The 22697-nt window shown below is 49.1% G+C and overlaps 1 protein-coding gene across 2 annotated transcripts in view; it reads right to left on the bottom strand.

The window, feature by feature from the left end:
• DOP1B (DOP1 leucine zipper like protein B) overlaps positions 1 to 22697 on the bottom strand; it is a 208375-nt gene that overhangs the window by 28491 nt on the left and 157187 nt on the right. Inside the window, exons 27-29 of one of the 2 annotated variants that reach the window (XM_040338949.1) lie at positions 21357 to 21501; positions 17963 to 18048; positions 7237 to 7346 (exon numbers count right to left, since the gene is read on the bottom strand). In XM_040338949.1, the coding sequence (XP_040194883.1) occupies positions 7237 to 7346; positions 17963 to 18048; positions 21357 to 21501 (341 nt within the window). The remainder of the gene's footprint in view (positions 1 to 7236; positions 7347 to 17962; positions 18049 to 21356; positions 21502 to 22697) is intronic. The other variant, XR_005747151.1, reaches the window with a different exon arrangement.

Here is a 22697-nt window from a genome sequence, read left to right as displayed (position 1 = left end):
GTCAAAATTTTAAACTCTACGTCGTTTGCGTAAGACGTCCGTGAATGGCGCTGGACGCCATTTACGTTAACGTCTAAGCAAATGACGTCGGAGCGACGTCTGTTAGCGCAATGCACGCCGGGTAAGTTACCCGACGGAGCATGCGCAGTACGTCCGGCGCGGGAGCGCGCCTGATTTAAATGGGACTCGCCCCATTAGATTCGGCACGCCTTGCGCCGGACACATTTAAGTTACACCGCCGCAAATTTCAAGGTAAGTGCTTTGTGGATCGGGCACTTAGGTAGAAATTTTGCGGCGGTGTAACTTAAATCGGAAGATTTAAGTTACGCAGGATATTTGTGGATCTGGCCCTATGTTTCTTAGTTCTGTCCGGATTCTTTGAGGGTTGGGTATAGTGAGAATGGACACATGATGATGAGGCCTGGGACCCCTTAAAAACTGAGTGGCGAAAGGGGTGTAGTCCTGAGAATATATCCAATTTAAATCATCAGAACAAAATATTGTGTGTGTACAAACTTGCTCACAACAGACCAAGCCATTTAAATTGAAGAAACATTTCTCAGAAAGTCTGTAAACCTCAAAGGACCTCTATAAAGCCTCATAAAATTGGTCTTAACCATTCTAACAGTAGCATGACTTAGCCAGAATAAATGCAGCCGTCAAGGGCCAGATTTTTAGATCGCTAATTGAATGTAGTTGAAAGGATATCTGGCCATAGAACACGGAAAACTTTTTATGGTGAATTAGCTGTAGTAAATATCCCTAAAACAAATGTTTATTTTCTAAAGAAAAATTCAAGTTTCTAGGCCCAAGTAATTACACCCATTAACTACCATTAGTCTAACATCTTCCAAGCCAACAGCCCATTAGCCAAGGCTTATTGACATATCATGAACTACAGACTGTGCAGATGGAACACAGATTATGGAGGGAGAAAAGAAAAAGTGGGAGACATGACAGGACAAACTCTGCTGCCAGGGAGACACAAAAGGATTAACATTACAAGGAAAAGTGTCTTATCTTATCTCCCTGATTCTCGCTACCTTCTCCCTCAGCTGCAGTCTGTGAACTTGTACTGTGCCTGATACACATGGAAAGTTTGTTTTTTTCGTTCAACCCAGTAGGCTGAACAAAAACCTAACAAAAAATACAGATCACTGTTGTGCCTTTGTGTTTTGACAAGGGGACAGCAGAACACACTGATCAGCGCTGGCAGCCATTGGCCTTCAACAAAAGCCAATCGTTAGACCGGCTTCTGTCAGAAATACAGCTGTACACACTGGCTGAATGTTCGGGTGGTTCCCGTATGTACCCAGCCTAAGGGAGGAAAATTGATCAATTCCCTCATGCAGAGCTACTGTGTTCTGCCAGCGGGGGGCCCTGTCCCTCTGCTCGCTGGCTGTGATTGACAGCAGCAGGAGCCAATGGCCAACAGCTGTTGCTCTCATGCAAAGCTGGATAGAGATCGGGCTCAGGTAAGTATAAGGGGGGCTGGGGGGGGAGCTGCTTACAGATTTTTTTTATCTTAATGCAGAGAATTAGGTTGGGATTAAATTGGTTCTAAAGCCTAAACATTTTTTGACTTAAAGGAACACTAAAAGGCAAAGTTTTTTTTTTTTTTAAATAACAAACATGTTATACTTACCTCCACTGTGCAGCTCGTTTTGCACAGTGTCCCCTAACCTAGCGAGCTCGCATGGTGGAAAGCTTTTGCGAGCATGCTCCCGTGATACAGCGGCGGGCATAGCCGCCGACTGTATCACTCGGGCCCCCCCCCAGGCGCGCAGGGCGTTATGCGCTGTGATTGACAGCAGCGCCAGCCAATGGCTGCGTTGCTTTCAATCCCTCCAGCCTAGCCAATTAACGGCGCGGCTGGGAACCGAAGAGGATCACGTGGACGCGCGCAGGACTTTCCAGGGGTCAGGTAAGTAAAAACGGGGATTCGAGGGGGCCGGTACCGTCGGATGTTTTTTCACCTTAATGCATAGGATGCATTAAGATGAAAAAACATTTACCTTTACAACCCCTTTAAGACATTCCTTGAATTAGGGTAAAAAATGTCTAGCCCCTCTGCCCCCTCCCCATTTTCTTACCTGAGCCCTCATTCGATCCAGCGATGTGCAAGTCTGCAGCTCTGCTCTCCCCTCACTTCCAGGTATCACTGGCTTTGCTGGGGCACCGGGAGCCACCGGGTCCCGCTGCTGTCAATCAAAGCCAGTGACGAGGGAGCAGGGCCAAATCCCACTGTCTGTGTGAATGGACGCAGAAGCCAGGCTCATGCCACAGCTTCCCATGGGGGCACTGGGCAAAGAGGAGGGGCCAGTAGCGCATTGCACAGAGCAGGTACGTATAGAGATGTTTTTATTTCTTTCATAATCACTATAAGGTAAAAGGTAAGGTTCTTCAAACTGTTATGGGTAAAATTCCACTTTACGCCAAATCCACATTCCTGGCTGAATACCCCTCACTACAGACCCAACATCTACACATAATTTATAACTTCTAATGTGATTAAATCACGTTAAGAACACTCATCCAGCTAAACATGGAAGACGATTACAATCATTTTCAGACTAAACACCTCCATCTTACGAAGTGCATAAGGCCAGCCAGGCACATTCATTCTTAGGAGAGCACATTTCAAGGAAATGTCATGTGTGGTCTTGTTCAAAATGTAAATTCATGGTACATAATAAAATAAGGGTTATTAAATGGTGGCATGAAACCGAAATAGGATTAAAAAAATAAAATAAATAACATCGTGAGAGGTTCTGCTGGACTATTAGAAGATATTTCAGCACTCCTATCTTCCATCCCTTATTGTGGGGGGGGGGGGGGGAACTCAGTGACAGCCTCTGAAGGTCCACATAAAAGCTGTTGCAACTGCAGCTTGGAGCTCTCCTGTTTCTTCAAAAGAAAATTCAGCTAGCAAGAGTAACATTTTGAGAGCGAATGACTCCGATAACCCAGATCAACTATATTTTTCAATTGAACTGATCTCTGCCAAAAAACAAAAAAAAACGTGGGACTTTGTTAAGCAGCCTACACCCTCCTATCCTCCGAAAATCCAAGGAAGTTGCCATCTTAGCCAGGGTTTGATCTGCAGTGGCCATGATGCTGCATATGGGATTAGGTTATAAAAAAGGGCTTTTTGATGGCTTGACAGTTCGGTTGAGAACACAAGCAACAGTGTCACAGTGTTCATTTTGAGACAGTTTTCATTTACAGCATGCCTTAAAGGGGTTGTAAAGGTTCACATCCTACGCACTAAGGTGAAAAAACATCTGACAGTTACGGCCCCCCCGTTTTACATACCTGAGCCCGTTCACCTGCTGTGCTCGCCCCCAACGTCCTCTTCTCCGCCCAGACTGGCCGTTGATTGGCTAGAGTGAATGGATGGATTGATAGCAGCGCAGCCGTTGGCTGTCAATAATATCCAGTGATGCGGGGGGGCGGGGCAAAACGATACAGTGAGCGGTTTTGGCCGCCGGCTGTATCAAGGTAGCGCGCCAGCAAAGACTCCCATGAAGGGGTTTAGTTCTTGCGGGGAGGAGGCCTGAGACAGCTGCCGAGGTACCCCAGAAGACCTGGGTCCAGATTCACAAAGGACTTACGACGGCGTATCTCCACATACGCCGTCGTAAGTCCGAATGTGCACCGCGCCCGATTATTTGCGCTTGAATTCGGCCAAGATACGAGCGGCGTAAGTCTCCTACGCCGTCGTATCTTGGGTGCATATTTACGCTGGCTGCTAGATGGCGCTTGTATCAACGCGAATGTATCAACGCGCCTGATTCTTTGCGCTTGAATTCGGCCAAGATACGAGCGGCGTAAGTCTCCTACGCCGTCGTATCTTGGGTGCATATTTACGCTGGCCGCTAGGTGGTGCTTCCGTTGATTTCCGCGTCGAATATGCAAATGCGCTAGATACGCCGATTCACGAACGTACTTGCGCCTGGCGTATTAAAATACGCTGTTTACGTAAGGCGTCCGACCATCGTAACTTTACCCCTCATAAAGCAGGGGTAAGTCATGTTAAGGTATGGTCGTCGGAACAGCGTCGTCGTTTGCGTAAGTTGTATGGGGATGGGTGTAGGTTACGTTCACGTCGACTAAGCATTGAGCCGGCGTAATTTAGGGAGAAAATTCGACGTGATACTGAGCATGCGCCGTTCGTTAGGCGCGTTAATTTACGTGGGGTCACGATTCATTTCCATACAACACGCCCCCTACCAGACAACTTTGAATAACGCGGGCTTACGCCGGCCCATATACGCTACACCGCAACTTCGGGCGCAAGTTCTTTCTGAATACAGTAAGTTACGGCGGCGTAGCGCATATGAGATGCGTTATGCCCGACTAAATATACGCCAATCTTTCTGAATCCGGGCCCAGGTTTGTGGCCACTCTATGCAAAACGAGCTGCACATGTTATTTAAAAAAAAAAAAAATTATCCTTTACAACCCCTTTAAATGTAAACAGTTTATTTAATTGATACTTTTTCCTTCTTAATCCCTTTTATTTTTGCTGTTGTATATTTTTTTCTGTAAATATTTTTTCTACACTGTTTTTGATTTAATTAAAACTACATGTTAAAATCATTAATATGCTTCATTAATAACGATTATATTGTATCTAATGCACTAAACTAGAACTTAAAGCGGGGGTTCACCCTTAGAGGGCACTTTTCCCCCTTCGATTCCTGCTCGTTTTTACTAGGGGAATCGGCTATTTATTTTAAAATATGTGCAGTACTTACCCGTTTACGAGATGCATCCTCTCCGTCGCTTCCGGGTATGGGCTGCGGGAATGGGCGTTCCTTCTTGATTGACAGTCTTCCGAGAGGCTTCCGACGGTCGCATCCATCGCGTCACGATTTTACGAAAGAAGCCGAACGTCGGTGCGCAGGCGCAATATAGAGCCACACCGACGTTCGGCTTCTTTCGGCTACGAGTGACGCGATGGATGCGACCGTCGGAAGCCTCTCGGAAGACTGTCAATCAAGAAGGAACTCCCGCTCCCGAAGACCCATACCCGGAAGCGACGGAAGAAGATGCAGCTCGAAAACGGGTAAGTAATGCTCATATTTTAATACAAATAGCCGATTCCCCTAGACCGAACGAGCAGGAAGCTAAGGGGAGATTTTTTTTTTTTTTTCAAATGGGTGAACTCCCGCTTTAAAGTCCTGTCTCTTTGAAGGGTGCAACTTAGTGTAAATTTTGGAAATATTTATGTGCACGACTTGTTACGGTAACTACTGTGAAAGGTGCGTATTTGTGTGTATAAAGGGTTAACTAGACCCCCGTATCGATTACTCACAGTCTGTTGGCAGCGTGGGAAAGATGCACTGCACTTGCAATCTGCAGCGGCCTTGTCTGCACTACCTTTGGTGCGGTCTGTCGTGATTTTTGCCCATTCAAATGTATTGCACAGACATTTCTGTGCGATTCACATGCAGTCCAGGTGCACTGCACCTATTAATTTGAATGGGCTGAAATCACACAAGACCACACCAAAAGTAATGCATGCACTACTTTATAAACACACAGCAAACGGATCCCATGGTTCTAGTGTACCATGCGATCCGGTGCAGGCAAACGCACTGTTTGTGACCTGCGTTTGAGGTGTCATTAAGTTAACACTGACACCTGCTGCAGATCGCAAGTGTAGTGCATTTTGAAAGCAGTGCGGAAACGTGCACAGAAAGTGGATTTCCCACACTGGGTTCTGCTGTCAACTGGCCCTAAGGGCTTGTTCACACTTGCCGGGGGGCGGGGCCGAGTGATACAGTCGGCAGCTATGCCCGCCGCTGTATCATGGGAGCGTGCTCGCAAAAGCTTTCCACCATGCGAGCTCGCATTAAGGGGGAAAGCTCTTGCGAGGAAGAGCCGAGACAGCCGCCGAGGGACCCCAGAAGACGTGGATCGGGGACACTCTGTGCAAAACGAGCTGCACAGTGGAGGCAAGTATAACATGTTTGTTATTTAAAAAAAAAAAAATTTTTGCCTTTAGTGTTTCTTTAACAAACAGTCCTATAGCGTTAGACTGGAGTTAATGAGCTTTAGTATGGGCGTTAGACTGGCATTTTACAAGAGTTAATGACTTAAAGTTAAAGTTAAAAATGCCCTTAAACACCCTATGAGCAGTTTTAAAGCGTTTGATGAGCATTAAGACCTCTGCACAAATCTTTTTAAATGGGAAGAGACATTACAGGAAATAAACTAATATTAACACCCTGCAACCGCACCGCAAATGCCTGCCAGAGCATTTGCAAAGCATTACCATAGACTTGAATGGGAGGTGTTGAAAGGCTTCATATGCCTCCTGACTGGACATAAGGCTTACATTTTGAAGCAACGATAACACTTCATGTTTCGATAGTGTCAACAGCACTGTATTGCACTGTCCATTGTATCATTTGTTTTTAGCGCCCCACAAACGCCTGCTTGTAATGCCAGAGTAAACTTGGCCTAAATGTTACAAGAAGCAGTTTAGTTACCGTATAATATACTCGAGTATAAGACTAGTTTTTCTTTGTGCTGAAAATACCCCCCTCGGCTTATACTCGAGTCACCTTTTTGCGACTGATCTCCCGGATTTTGGGGACCTGGTACCAGCCGGCCGTAGGTCCCATGGACCCCAAACTTGGCACACATATAGCCTCACTCTTCCTCTACAAAGTTTGTTGTCCAGGGGACCTACGGCCGGGGAGCACCGATTTTTCAAAGTCGGCACCCTTCCATAGACTCCCATGTTAAAGAGTAATTTTTCCAGTAACTTTGGGAACCCGGTACCGGCCCGCCGTAGGTCCCCTGGACCCGAAGCTTGGCACATATGTAGCCCCAGTTCTCCTCTACAAGTGTGTTTGCTGTCGGGGGGAACCTACGGCCGGGGAGCACCGATTTTTCAAACCCGGGAACCCCTTCTATATACTCCCATGTTAAACGTAAGTCTAGTCATAGACACAGTAAGTCATGGGCACAGTGAGTCATGGGCACAGTGAGTCATGGGCACAGTGAGTCATGGGCACAGTGAGGCATGGAGATGTACACCCTAAGCTTATACTCGAGTCAATACGTTTTCCCAGTTTTTTGTGGTAAAATTAGGTGCCTCGGCTTATATTCGGGTCGGCTTATACTCGAGTATATACGATATATTACACAAGAACAAAACATTTGTAAATACAAAAAAATTCAAAAGTGTCTGAGACCAGCGTGTTTTTTCTGTGTGCTTACCTGTGATTTCGTAAATAGGGAAAGACGTAGTACAGGAGGCGAGATATTAGAGGAACAGCTTTCTCCTTTTCATCACTTCGGTAAACCATGTCCAGCAATGTGGCCAAGACCTTCATAGGAACAAAGATCTGAGTGAGACCTCTTAGCAGAAAATTCATCTTTACATCACATGCAGAGAAGAGCTAAACCTTCCCCATTTTTGTTAGTCAATGAAGACACTTCAGGTTTTCAGATACTTCAAAGTTTGCTATTGTTTTGAGATATCAAATAGGATTTTTGTACTTGCCATAAAATCCTTTGTTCTTGAGGTCCATTTAGACACAGGAAATCTTAAAGCAGTATTTAACCCTAAATAAAACATTTATTATATTGCAGCTTATCCATTCCTAAAGTGGAGCTCCACCCTAAAAAAAAAAAATACAAAATGCTACAAAAAAATATATTCTTTTTTTTATACATACCAGAAGTGCCTGTTGCTAGGCAGATCGTCCTAATCTGCCACTTCCTGATCCGCGGTCCGTCTTCTTTCTTCTCCTCCTCGCGCTGCCTCCTGGGGAATGGGGGAGCGGTGTCTTCTGGGACCTTGTGTGTGTCCCAGGAGACATCGCCCATTCACGTAGCGCCGCACAGGACGCGCAGTAGGGAATCGGGCAGTGAAGCCGCAATGCTCCACTTCATGATTCCCTCACCGAGGATGACGGTGGGGTAGCCGAGACCCGAGCGTTTGCTCGGCTTCGACTGCCGTCATCGTGGGCACCCTGTACAGGTAAGTGTCCTTATTAAAAGTCAGCAGCTACAGTGTTAGTAGCTGCTGACTTTTAATTATAATTTTTTTTTTTTTAACCGGACCTCTGCTTTAAGGCCTGTACACACGATCGGATATTCCGACAACAATTGTCAGACGGACGTGTTTTGTCGGATAATCCGACCGTCTGTATGCTCCATTCTGCCGGATTATCCGATCGTGTGTACACAAATCTGTCAGACTAAAATCCAAAGTACAAACACGCATGCTCCGTACCAATGCTAAACATCAGACAACAATAGCAGAAGTTGCCTACAGAAGGACCTACAGAAGGATTGGATACTGGCAAAAAAACAACTGTAGGCCAGCCCAGGATAACCCCTACCTGCTACTAGTATGCCTCAGTTATGTAGTGAAGCAGTACCAGTAGCACGATCATAAACACAGAGGGGGAAAGACAGGAAGTCCTTCAAGGGGTTGTAAAGGTTCGCAGATTATTATTTTTTTTAAAACAAACATGTCATACTTACCTCCACTGTACAGTTAGTTTTGCACAGAGTGCCCCCGATCCACGTCTTCTGGAGTCCCACGGCGGTTCTCGTGGCTCCTCCACGCAAGAGCTAAACCCCTCTGGGAAGCTCTCTCCCGAGGGGGTTAGCTTTATCGTCCATAGCCGCCAACTGTATTACTTGGCCCCGCCCCCCAGCGGCCAATGGCTGCGCTGCTATCATCCATCCAATGAAGGGCTGACAAGAGCTCGGGGAAAGCAACGCAGGACCACGCCCATGGAGATTCGGGGCTCAGGTAAGTAATTCACCTAATGCATAGGATGCATCAAGGTGAAAAAACACAAAGGTTTACAAACACTTTCACCCTGAGACAGGGGCGTAACTAGAAATCACAGGGCCCCATAGCAAAATGTTGTATGGGGCCCCCCAGAGCCGCCCTAGTGTCAATGCAGCGTGACCTGTGCCCCATACAGCATGACCTGTGCCCCATACAGCGTGACCTGTGCCCCATACAGCGTGACCTGTGCCCCATACAGCGTGACCTGTGCCCCATACAGCGCGACCTGTGCCCCATACAGCGCGACCTGTGCCCCATGCAGCGTGACCTGTGCCCCATGCAGCGTGACCTGTGCCCAATGCAGCGTGACCTGTGCCCAATGCAGCGTGACCTGTGCCCCATACAGCGTGACCTGTGCCCCATACAGCGTGACCTGTGCCCCATACAGCGTGACCTGTGCCCCATACAGCGTGACCTGTGCCCCATACAGCATGGCCCGTGCCCCATACAGCCTGGCCTGCCTGTGCCCAATACAGCCTGGCCTGCCTGTGCCCAATACAGCCTGGCCTGCCTGTGCCCAATACAGCCTGGCCTGTGCCCAATACAGCATTGCCTGTGCCCAATACAGCATTGCCTGTGCCCAATGCGGCATGACCTGTGCCCAGTACAGCGTTGCCTGTGCCCAACACAGCCTGGCCTGCATGTGCCCAGTACAGTCTGAACTGCCTGTGCCCAATACAGCATTGCCTGTGCCCAATACAGCCTGGCCTACCTGTGCCCAATACAGCCTCACTTGTGCAGAGGAAGAGGCAAGTCGGCCGGATCAGCAGAGAGCGGGATTGCCCGCTGTAATAGCTTTCATTTGAATTTCCCGTCTTCCCGGGGCTCATCGTCACATAGCCCCACCTCTTAGCCCAACACATTTGATGACGTCACATGTCCGACACTGAACCAGCAATCTGTCGATCAAAGGTGCCGGACCAAGAGGTGGAGCTATGTGACATGAGCCCCGGGAACACTGGAAGTTCTAATGAAAGCTATTACAGCGGGCAATTCCGCTCTCTGCTGATACAGACAGCTCGCCTCTTCCTCTCCTCTCTCTTCCCCTGGCTGGGAGACCATGCCGGCGATGCTCTTATCCTCACCGGGCCCAGTGTTGCCAACCCCCCCCAAGTGAAATTTACTGGCAAGTTCCCGCGCTGAACGTTCTGCGCATGCTTCGTGTTAAAATTTCCCGACGTGCTTTGCGCGAAATTACGGCGCCCCAATGTTTTTTTTGAACGGCGACGTGCGTTGCGGCGTTTCGTATTCCCGGACGTCTTACGAAAAAAAAAAAACGAAATTCGACGCGGGATCGACGGCCATACTTTAACATGGTTGATCTAAAGATAAGCCATGTTAAAGCAGGTGTAACTTTGCGACGGGAAAAAATGACTAGCGTCGACGTACGAGATTGCAAAAGAACGCGCGGATCTTCGTGGATCGCCGTAACTAGTCATTTGCATATTTTACGCCGACCGCTATGGAATCGCCACCTAGCGGCCGGCCTAGAATTGCATCCTAAGATCCGACGGTGTAAGTCAATTACACCTGTCGGATCTTTTGGCTATCTATGCGTAACTGATTCTATGAATCAGTCGCATAGTTAGGACGGGCGGATCACAGAGATACGACGGCGAATCTCTTCTGTGAATCTGGCCCATAGTATTTAGTCACTAAATTAAGACACTAAACTACAACGGCAAGCATGGCTGGTGCAAAACTATTTTGCACCCAAGGCGAGACCAGCTACTTGCGCGCCCCCCCCCCCCCCTTTAAAAAAATTAATAATCAACATTAATTCAATAATTTTAGCACCAGAAATCCTGGTGGAAGGATGGAGACAGGTGGACAGGAGTGCAGCAAGTTGGAGGGAGGATGGAGCCAGGTGGACAAGAGAGGGGGGGTCAGCCAGGTAAGGGGATGGAGCCAGGTGGACAGGAGAGGGATGTGTAGCCAGATGGAGGGATGGAGCCAGGTGGATAGGAGGGGGGTGTAGCCAGGTGGAGAGATGGAGCCAGGTGGATAGGAGGGGGTGTAGCCAGGTGGAGGGATGGAGACAGGTGGATAGGAGGGGGGTGTAGCCAGGTGGAGGGATGGAGCCAGGTGGAAAGGAGGGGGTGGAGCCAGGTGTACAGGAGAGGGATGTGTAGTCAGATGGAGGGAGGGAGCCAGGTGGATAGGAGGGGGTGTAGCCAGGTGGATAGGAGGGGGTGTAGCCAGGTGGAGGGATGGAGCCAGGTGGATAGGAGGGGGTGTAGCCAGGTGGAGGGATGGAGCCAGGTGGATAGTAGGGGGTGTAGCCAGGTGGAGGGATGGAGCCAGGTGGAAAGGAGGGGGTGTAGCCAGGTGGAGGGATGGAGCCAGGTGTACAGGAGAGGGATGTGTAGTCAGATGGAGGGAGGGAGCCAGGTGGATAGGAGGGGGTGTAGCCAGGTGGAGAGATGGAGCCAGGTGGATAGGAGGGGGTGTAGCCAGGCGGAGGGATGGAGCCAGGTGGATAGGAGGGGGGTGTAGCCAGGCGAAAGGGATGGAGCCAGGTGGATAGGAGGGGGGTGTAGCCAGGCGAAAGGGATGGAGCCAGGTGGATAAGAGGGGGGTGCAGCCAGGTGGAGGGATGGAGCCAGGTGTATAAGAGGGGGGTGTAGCCAGGTGGATAGGAGGGGCTGCAGCCAGGTGTATAAGAGGGGGGGGGTGTAGCCAGGTGGATAGGAGGGGCTGCAGCCAGGTGTATAAGAGGGGGGGTGTAGCCAGGTGGATAGGAGGGGCTGCAGCCAGGTGTATAAGAGGGGGGGTGTAGCCAGGTGGATAGGAGGGGCTGCAGCCAGGTGTATAAGAGGGGGGGTGTAGCCAGGTGGATAGGAGGGGCTGCAGCCAGGTGTATAAGAGGGGGGGTGTAGCCAGGTGGATAGGAGGGGGGGTGTAGCCAGGTGGATAGGAGGGGCTGCAGCCAGGTGTATAAGAGGGGGGGTGTAGCCAGGTGGATAGGAGGGGCTGCAGCCAGGTGTATAAGAGGGGGGTGTAGCCAGGTGGATAGGAGGGGCTGCAGCCAGGTGTATGAGGGGGGTGTAGCCAGGTGGACAGGAGGGGCTGAAGCCAGGTGTATAAGAGGGGGGGTGTAGCCAGGTGGATAGGAGGGGCTGCAGCCAGGTGTATAAGAGGGGGGGTGTAGCCAGGTGGATAGGAGGGGCTGCAGCCAGGTGTATAAGAGGGGGGTGTAGCCAGGTGGATAGGAGGGGCTGCAGCCAGGTGTATAAGAGGGGGGTGTAGCCAGGTGGATAGGAGGGGCTGCAGCCAGGTGTATAAGAGGGGGGGTGTAGCCAGGTGGATAGGAGGGGCTGCAGCCAGGTGTATAAGAGGGGGGCTGCAGCCAGGTGTATAAGAGGGGGGGTGTAGCCAGGTGGATAGGAGGGGCTGCAGCCAGGTGTATAAGAGGGGGGGTGCAGCCAGGTGTATAAGAGGGGGGGTGTAGCCAGGTGGATAGGAGGGGCTGCAGCCAGGTGTATAAGAGGGGGGTGTAGCCAGGTGGATAGGAGGGGCTGCAGCCAGGTGTATAAGAGGGGGGTGTAGCCAGGTGGATAGGAGGGGCTGCAGCCAGGTGTATAAGAGGGGGGGTGTAGCCAGGTGGATAGGAGGGGCTGCAGCCATGTGTATAAGAGGGGGGGGTGTAGCCAGGTGGATAGGAGGGGGGGTGTAGCCAGGTGGATAGGAGGGGGGGTGTAGCCAGGTGTATAAGAGGGGGGGTGTAGCCAGGTGGATAGGAGGGGCTGCAGCCAGGTGTATAAGAGGGGGGCTGCAGCCAGGTGTATAAGAGGGGGGGTGTAGCCAGGTGGATAGGAGGGGCTGCAGCCAGGTGTATAAGAGGGGGGGTGTAGCCAGGTGGATAGGAGGGGCTGCAGCCAGGTGTATAAGAGGGGGGGTGTAGCCAGGTGGATAGGAGGGGCTGCAGCCAGGTGTATAAGAGGGGGGTGTAGCCAGGTGGATAGGAGGGGCTGCAGCCAGGTGTATAAGAGGGGGGTGTAGCCAGGTGGATAGGAGGGGCTGCAGCCAGGTGTATAAGAGGGGGGGTGTAGCCAGGTGGATAGGAGGGGCTGCAGCCATGTGTATAAGAGGGGGGTGTAGCCAGGTGGATAGGAGGGGGGGTGTAGCCAGGTGTATAAGAGGGGGGTGTAGCCAGGTGGATAGGAGGGGCTGCAGCCAGGTGTATAAGAGGGGGGGGTGTAGCCAGGTGGATAGGAGGGGGTGGAGCCAGGTGGAGGGAGTCACACATCAGTGATAAGGTCTGACTAGAACTTGGAATCCTTCACCCCCAGCGCTTCCCCGACCACCTCTTACCTTGTACACTTCTCTTCAGATCAGCTCCCTCCACATGGCAGCGGGCAGCAGTCGGTGTCACAAGTCCCAGGATTAGCAGATGAGATCTCTTACAGGCTGTGAGTCACAGCTCATGCAGGGAGACCTCCTCCAGCTTGTCCCCCGTCCGATCAGCTGATCTGTTGGTTCCACCCCCGGGCTTCGGCAGACGACCGCGGAGAGGCTGGGAAAGCAGGGCAGGCTGCAGGACCCAGCGTGTGTCCTATAGCTAGTCCATCCGGGTGTCTCTGTGCACAATGTCCCTCATCCTGCTCCTCCAATGGCTGCACGCCTGCACATCACCCAGGGAGGGAGGCGGGGCAGGCAGAGAGCTAACACCCACAGCTGCTGGACATTGACATGGTCACTCTCTGGGGGAGGGGGGGTCTGCCTGCTCCTTCTCCCAGCCAGCCAGATGGAGCTGCGGGAGCCGTTTCCCACTACACTACACTCCGCACCGCACCAGCCACCACCTGCCAGGTCCGGCCCGGGCGGGCCGGGCCCCCCTGATCCTCACTCAGCTGCGGGCCCCATAGCGCCCGCGTGGGTCGCTATGGCGGTAGTTCCGCCACTGCCCTGGGATGCTTAAAAGCAGTCCAACTTAGGAGTGGGCAACACGGCAAAAATGCAAACAAGCACAAGAAAACAACAGAAAATTGGGTATTGCCTGCGGCTGAAAGGACCTTACGCCTGGAACTTGTACCAGGTGAGTCACCAGCATCCACTTGGCAGAACTTTGCTGGCAAAAATGACATTGATCATTGGGGGGGGGGTTCTGCTGCCGAAAATTACATTGAAAACCATCTCACCTCCTCTTCCCTCTGTTTTCTTTCCTCTCATCATCCGTGACATGACAGGGGGGGAAATTAAAGTGTCCTCTCCTGTCAGCTGCAGTGCCGCCCCTGCACCCACTGCCGCCCCGAGGCCTGGCCTTGTCTGGAATCCGGCCCTGTGTGTATGCTCCATAGCAGTTTTCCTGACAGAAAAACCGCCAGGAATCACGGCAAGAAAAATTAGAACATGTTCTCTTTTTTCCTGCCACCATTCCCGGCGGTCTTTTCCCCGGCCGCTTCCCCTATGGGTATACACTGCGGTGGAGCATACACATGGCCGGGGTTCCCGGCCAAAGCTCTCACCGCATTTTTCCAGACGGGAAAATCTCTGGTGAGTACATGGGGAAAGTGACCGAGCAGGTTCTGGGTTTTCCCCTCGGGATTCCCAGCTGACTTTTTACCGCCGGGAATCGTGTGTTCGGGGGATCAGTCTTTTAACAGTAAAGCATAGCAAAAAACAGAGACATGCTGATAGTAGGGGATGCATCCTGAGCTGACCTTCAGTTTTTTTGTTTACCAGGGTATCATTCTCTTGTAGGCAGTATAACCCAAAAGTGAAAGAATTATGTTTTAGCAAATGCCTTTACATAAACCTCATTTGTAAATTATTACACATCATTACAATATTTCAAGGTTGCAGGTATGCAATGAAACTCTGACAAGAGCATTTATCCAATTATTGGGCATAGATGTTTGATTGTTATCTACACTTGCTGAAACTTACAGACTGTGCCAAAGACCCATTTACACACTGATGTAATGTACTTATAAAGTGTATACACAAAGGCTTGTCACATTATTTACACCTGTAATCTCATATCGTGTCACTCCAGCTTTCAGAAGAGAAGTATACTTGCCACACTTCTGTGGATTTCATGGTCGTATAGAACTTAACCACTTAAGGACCGCCTCTTGCACATATACGTTGGCAGAATGGCACGGCTGGGCACATGCACGTACCTGTACGTGCTGTTGTCCAGCCGTGGGTCGCGGGCGTGCACCCGCGACCCAGTCCGAAGCTCCGTGACCGCGGGACCCGATCGCCGCTGGAGTCCGGCGATCGGTCTCCGAAGCTGAAGAATGGGGAGAGTCGTGTGTAAACATGGCTTCCCCGTTCTTCACTGTGGCGGCGTCATCGATCGTGTGATCCCTTTTATAGGGATACATAATCGATGACGTCACACCTACGGCCACACCCTCCTACAGTTGTAAACACACTCGAGGTCACACATAACCCCTACAGTGCCCCCTGTGGTTAACTCCCAAACTGCAACTGTCATTTTCACAATAAAAAATGCATTTTTTGCTGTGAAAATGACAATGGTCCCAAAAATGTGTCGAAAGTGTCCGCCATAATGTTGCAGTCACGAAAAAAAAATTGCTGATCGCCGTCATAAATAGTAAAAAAAAAAATATTAATAAAAATGCAATAAAACGATCCCCTATTTTGTAAACGCTATAAATTTTGCGCAAACCAACCGATAAACGCTTATTGCGATTTTTTTTACCAAAAATAGGTAGAAGAATACGTATCGGCCTAAACTGAGGGAAAAAAACGTTTTTTTTATATATTTTTGGGGGATATTTATTATAGTAAAAAGTAAAAAATATTGTATTTTTTTCAAAATTATCGCTCTATTTTTGTTTATAGAGCAAAAAATAAAAACCGCAGAGGTGATCAAATACCACCAAAAGAAAGCTCTATTTGTGGGGAAAAAAGGACGCCAATTTTGTTTGGGAGCCACGTCGCACGACCGCGCAATTGTCTGTTAAAGCAACACAGTTCCGAATCGCAAAACCTGGCCGGGTCCTTTAGCTGCATAATGGTCCGGGTCTTAAGTGGATAAAGAGACCCTGTCAGGTTTTTAAAGAAAACATAACACCAGTTCTCTGCAGAAGAATTATTATACTCACCTTTCCGGTGGTTAGCGTCTCCTACCTCCTCTCTATTTTAGTGCTGCACCCTTCTTCAGTCTCTTTATCATTGCACACTTCTGTTATGCCTGTGTCCCCAGTTATGCGCTATAGTTCCTTCTTCCAAACCCACAGGACACGGCAGTGATGTAGGAGTCAGAGGATAGAAACACAAAGCGCAGTGATGAACACAGGCATCTGATCCTTTGAAAAACACTGATGGAGGCTGCAGAGCTGGAACAAGGCACAGGTAGGAGACACAGACCACCTACAGGTGCGTATACGTTCTCATTTGTTTGTAGATCTGACAGCGTTTCTTTAAAGCCCAACTTCAGTTAATTCTTTTTTTTTTTTCCATTTTAGTTTTGATCACAGTGGGAAAGAGATTAAACCTCTATCTGTGTCCCAAAATATGCAAAAATGTGACAATATCAGATCATTTTAAGATTATGCTACCCAACCAGGCCCGGACTGGCCATAGGGCACACCGGGAATTTGCCCGGTGGGCCGCAGGCCGCCACGGGCCCCATGGTCTTGTGGGACCAAGGCAACAGAGCTGCTCCTTGAGCCCCCGCCGCTCGCCCGGTCTCTCTCCGAGGCTGGCTGGCCGGCCGCCATTACAGTTCGGCCGTCGGACTGGAGGGCGGAGACTACAGGTCACGCTACCTGTGATCGTGAAGAGGAAGGGGATCTACATGAGACGCGGCTGCCGGTGTTCAAGTGAGTGTCTCTATGCAGTGATCAAGTTTAGTCTGTATGCGTGCACCGCCTGGATAGGAGAAGCCGCTGCAGACACAGTAGAAGAATCCATGCCTTTATTTTTCTCCCACAGCCTCTGAATGCCAGCTTCTCACTCTCTCCCTTCCGTGAGCATTCAGAGGCCATTCAGAGGCTGTAGGAGAAAAATGAAGAGATGGATTCTTCTGTGTGTGCAGCGGCTTCTTCTATCCAGCCTCCTTCTAATGCCCCCTAGTGCTCATAGGCTCCCACCATGCTCTCAGGTGTACCCCCTGAGCTCTCCAGCCCCCAGTGCCCCCCTGTACTTTCCAGTGCCCAGTGCTCTCCAGCCCCCCCCCCCCAGTGCTCTCAGGCCCCCCCCCCAGTGCTCTCAGGCCCCCCCCAGTGCTCTCAGCCCCCCCCCCAGTGCTCTCTAGCCCCCCCCCCAGTGCTCTTAGGCCCCCCCAGTGCTCTTAGCCCCCCAGTGCTCTCAGGCCCCCCCAGTGCTCTCAGCCCTCCCCTGTGCTCTCCAGCCCCTCCCTGTGTTCTCCGGCCACTCCCAGTGCTCTCCGGCCCCCCTGTACACATCAGCTCCCTTTTACTCTCCAGCCCCCCAGTGCTCTCCAGCCCCTCCCAGTGCTCTCCAGTCCCTCCCTGTGTTCTCCGGCCACTCCAGTGCTCTAAGCCCCCCATGCTCTCCAGCCCCCCTGTGCTCTTTACCTCCCTGCGCTGTTCGCCTTCCATGTTCTCTGCCCCAGCTTGTGCTCTCCAGCCCCCCGTGGTCCTCGCCCCCACAGTGCTCTCCAGCCCCTCTGTGCTCTTCGCCTCCTGTGTTTTCTGGCTCTGCTTGTACTCTCCAGCACCCTTGTGCTCTCCGGCTCCCCCTAGTGCTCTCCATCCCCCATGCTTTTCCCCTCCGGTGCTCTCTGGCTCCCTTAGTGCTCTCCACACTCCCCCGTGTTCTCCACCCCCCACATTCTGCGGCCCCCTTCCCATGCTCGCCGCGCCTCCCGGTAAATTAGCCATGGGCTGCTCAGTCTAAAATGCCCGGGCCTAATTTTTGTCCCAGTCCGGGCCTGTACCCAACTCATTAAATGTTGCGTCAAATCTACACATGCACGTGCATGATTGTTTGATCTTATGGTAATGAGAACATAAACATGTGATAATACTGTTGTAAGTCTGCTGCAAACATTCCATTACTAATCAAAATTTCAATTTTTTTTCAAAATCACATATTTCCAAAGACTTCTTTCCTAAATATATGGGGAACCATACTATGTACTGGATTCACCAATAGGTCTACATTAAGACAGTGCTGAGAGAGAATAGCGCTCACCTCTGCGAGCATGGAGAGGGCGTGCACACTGTATACAGATGGCGCGGAGGCGGAGACCATGGATGACTGAGCTGCGGCATTTTCCTCTGTGTGGGAAAAATATTTACAATTCAAGCATGACAGACATAACAGGGATGAGAAGACCTAAACTGAGCGGTTTCTAAAAGGTGGGGTTGCGACTATAACACAGATCAAAACTAAGCTGACGTGGCACTTGATTAACGATAAAATGGCAGCAAGGTCATGAAAATCTGGAACCCCTGGATCGCCAATGACTGAAGGGGGCAACCCTAATGACCCTTGGGAGTGGAATCCTCTTTAGTCCTGCTCCCACTCACCCCGTATCCCTCCTTCCCTACCTTACACCCCTTTTTTTATATATATATTTTTTTCCTTTTCTTTATAATTCTCCTCCCTCCCCTCTTTCTTCCCCTTTTTATCTTCTGCTTTCCTTTCTTAAGCCTTCCAAGTTATGCCATGTTTCCATGTAGGGCTTATCACTCTACATCGGTATCCCTTTGGCTCCCTTCTCACAGGAGGCACCTTAAGTTGGCGGCTGACCCTCTTTATCTTTACTGAATCTTTTTAGGGTTTACCAAAGCTTATGGCCCCTTTCACACTGGGGCGGTGGGGGTGTCGGCGGTATTTTTAGTGGCGCTTTACCGTCAATTTTGCGGCGCTTTTACCCCACGCTAGTGGCCGAGAAAGGGTTAAAACCACCGAAAAGCACCTCTGCAGAGGCGCTTTGCCGGTGGTATAGCCGTGGTGCCCATTCATTTAAATGGGCAGGAGCGGTGGAGGAGCAGTATACACACTGCTCCAAAGATGCTGCTAGCAGGACTTTTTTCTACTGTCCAGCTAGCGCACTGCTCCAGTGTGAAAGCCCTCGGGGCTTTCACACTGAAGAGACAGTAGCGGCTCTTTCAGGGCACTTTGCAGGCGCTATTTTTAGTGTTATAGCACCTGCAAAGCGCCCCAGTGTAAAAGGGGTCTATGATGTGTTCCCCATTTGAGGAGTGCACATTCCTGCTGCTCACTTTCCTTAACCACTTCTCTACTTTGGGTGTTTTTCAGATTTGGTGTTTACAAGACTAAAACAGTTTTTTTTGCTAGAAAATTACTCAAAACCCCCAAACATTATATATTTTTTTTTTTCTAATACCCTAGAGAATAAAATGGCGATCATTGCAATACTTTTTGTCACACCATATTTGCGCAGCGGTCCTACAAGCGCACTTTTTTTGGAAAAAAATCACTTTTTTGAATTAAAAAATAAGACCGCAATAAATTTGGCCCAATTTTTTTATGTATTGTGAAAGATAATGTTACGCCGAGTAAAATGATACCCAACATGTCACGCTTACAAATTGCGCCCGCTCGTGGCATGGCGTCAAACTTTTACCCTTAAAAATCTCGATAGGCCTAGGGCTAGAATTATTGCTCTCGCTCCAACGATCATGGCGATACCTCACTTGTGTGATTTGAACACCGTTTTCATATGCGGGCGCTACTCGCGTATGCGTTCGCTTCTGCGCGCGAGCTCGTCGGGACGGGGCGCTTTAAAAACATTTTTTTTCTTATATTTTTTTATTTATTTTATAATTTTTTACACTGAAATAAAAAAATAAAAAAAGAAATGATCACTTTTATTCCTATTACAAGGAATGTAAACATCCCTTGTAATAGAAAAAAGCATGACAGGTCCTCTTAAATATGAGATCTGGGGTCAAAAAGACCTCACATCTCATATTTAGGCTTAAATGCAAAAAAAAAAAAAAAAAAAATTTGAAAATGTCATTTTTTCAAATGACAAAAAAAAAAAAATGTTTCTTTAAGATGCTGGGCGGGACTGACGTTTTGACGTCACTTCCGCCCAGCAGAGCTATGGGGACGGGCGAAGGAGATTTTTCCTTCACTCGTAACCCCGCTCAGCTGCCGAGCGGTCCCGATCTCCTCCGCCGCTACCGACGGCTCCGGTAAGCGGCGGAGAGCGGCGGGAGGGGGGGGGACCCTCTCCTGCCGCCGATAACGGCGATCTCACGGCGAATCCGCCGCGGAGACCGCCGTTATCGTTAACAGAACCGCTGACACTAAAGATTGATACCTCGGTTGTGGCAGCAGCTGCTGCCGTTACCGAGATATCCATCTTTAAAGTGTGGACGCATATATGCGTACAGCGGTCTGGAAGTGGTTAAGTATGAGGGTGCCTCCCACTTCAAGTTTCAGTTATACAAAGTTTCTGGAACCCTTGGTACCCTTTACTGCTCTCCGATATCAAATTATGAACAATCTCTGCATTGTAACTTTGGCACAAGCCTTTGTGAAATGCTCCACCCCATTGTGCGTTGTACAATTATATGTCTAATACTTTTGAAGCAGAAAATGGCTCTCTCATTACCTACTCTTTTATGGCACATAAGCATAAGTATGTGAACCTTTAGGAATTAAGATAAGATAATGTTGTATTTTGAATAAGATAAATTTTTGGAACAATCCAAGCAGAAGTCAACAAAGACTAATGAGGAGCAACTGTGTAAAATAGAAGGCCACTACTAGTTGTAGTACATGAACCAAGTTAAGCCTGAAATAATCACACCAAAAACTGTTACTTATTTTTAATTGTGCCTCTAAAACAACTATAAATCATAAAAAACTTTCTTGAAAACATCACAACTGATAAAACGTTAGTATAATATCAGCTACATGACCAATCTTGCTACAAATATCACCCAAACCATCCTCCCTGCTCCTCCCAAGACCTCCTACTCTCAAGCTCCCTCGTCTCCTCCTCCTATGCTCATCTCCAGAGCCTCTCCCAACCTCTGGAACTCGCTACCTCAACCTGTCCGGCCATCCCCTACTCTTGCTACCTTCAGGCGATCCCTGAAAACTCATCTCTTCAGGGAAGCCCATCACGTCTCCAACTAATCTTTTACCACTTCCCTCAGCTCATTCCCCACAGTTACAACCTTTTGTACCACCTGCCCCACCCTATTAGATTGTAAGCTCTTCTGAGCAGGGCCCTCTTAATCCTCTTATATTGTAATATAACTGTATTGTCTCTTTTTTATTTTGTAAAGTGCTGCGTAAACAGTTGGCGCTATATAAATCCTGTATAATAATAATAATAATTTGGGGTACATTCACACCTCTGCGTTTTGGTGCTTGTTACTTGTTTTGATGACATCAGTTTGAGATGCTTATGAGATCGTTCAGAATTTTTTGGCAGATGCATTTGACTTGAAGTTAACCTCATTCTGGAGCTGCTTCAAGAGGGGTTTGCGTTCCCATAGACTTGTATGGGAATTCAAAACTTATCTGATGTCAACAAAAGCCTGTGGACACAGCATCAAAAAGAAAGCTACAGAAGAACACAATCTTACTAGCATCTTACCGTACAGCTCTTCATCACCATCTGCATCATCCAGAGCCACCTGTGGCTGGGCCTTCACCTCCAAGTTCCTGCTCAGCCAGCTGGTCTGTTCTAAGGAGGAGCCAGCCACGTTTCCCACCGACTCCAGGATCTTCTGGGTCACCTCCTGTAGATGTTTACATTATATCTTTAGTATGTGGTGGTACATGTATGAAAGGACATCTTTGGGCAGTATCGATAGGAATGTCAAATCTTGTACTTGCCCTTTATGTACAGTACTGGGCAAAAGTTTTAGGCCGGTGTGAAGAAATACTGTAAAGTAAGAATGCTTTCAAGAATATATATTTTATTGTTTATTTTTATCAATTTACAAAGTGCAAAGTAAGCTGGTCCGACACAAGTCGGTCCGACTTTGAATTTTGCTCCCTGTACTAGTTTGGTCCGACTTTGGTCCTACTTCAGCCCATTGAATATCATTGAAGTCGGATCAAAGTAGGATCCTTGTCCTAACCAACCAACTTGTGAAACCCGACATTGTTAATACGGAAGCAGTAAAAGGAATTTATGTCACTCTGGGATTGTTGTGATTGGTCTAAAGAAAAGTCGTATTCTCAAATTCGGAGCAAAATCTTATCTTGTTCATTCAAGTCAGATGGAAGTAGGACCGATGTTTGACAGATGTAGCAGGGCAAAGTAGGATGACAGTAGTACAACAGTCGTGGTGTACCAGTGTGAACCCACCCTAACACTTGGCACACTTGCACAAAGTCAGGGATTTTGTAGGATTATGTCCGGTACACACGATCGGAAATTCCGACAGCAAAAGTCCGATGTGAGCTTTTGAACGAAAATTCCGACCGTATATATGTTCCATCGGACTTTTGCTCTTTAAATTTCCGCCAACAAAAGATTGAGAGCTGGTTTTCAAATTTTCAGCCGAAAAAAATTCTGTAGCAATTCCGACGCACAAAATTCTGACGCATGCTCGGAAACAGTTTGACGTATGCTCCGAAGCATTGAACTTAATTTTCTCAGCTCAACGTAGTGTCACCGCATTCTTGATGGTCGAAAGTTCAGAGACCTTTTGTGTGACCGTGTGTATGCAAAGCCAAGCTTGAGCGGAATTCCTTTGGAAAAAACATTCAAGGTTTTCCGACGGAAAATCCGATCGTGTGTACGCGGAATTAGAGTCAGGGTTATGATAAAAAGAGAAGTCTGTTTTTTTTAATTTGCTATTCATACTTACCTCGGGGGATGGAGCATCAGACCGATGCTTCAGCTGTCCCCCGGCGTCACTGCACTGAGAACCAAGTCACCGAACACGCAGATGGCTCGGTTCTCACTCCTCCCCGAGCAGAGCGA

The sequence above is a fragment of the Rana temporaria genome, chromosome 2, assembly GCF_905171775.1.
Source record: "Rana temporaria chromosome 2, aRanTem1.1, whole genome shotgun sequence".
In the NCBI taxonomy this organism is placed as follows: domain Eukaryota; kingdom Metazoa; phylum Chordata; class Amphibia; order Anura; family Ranidae; genus Rana; species Rana temporaria.
The sequence above is the reverse complement of the archived record's forward strand: the minus strand, read 5'-3'. Positions and strand labels throughout refer to the sequence as shown.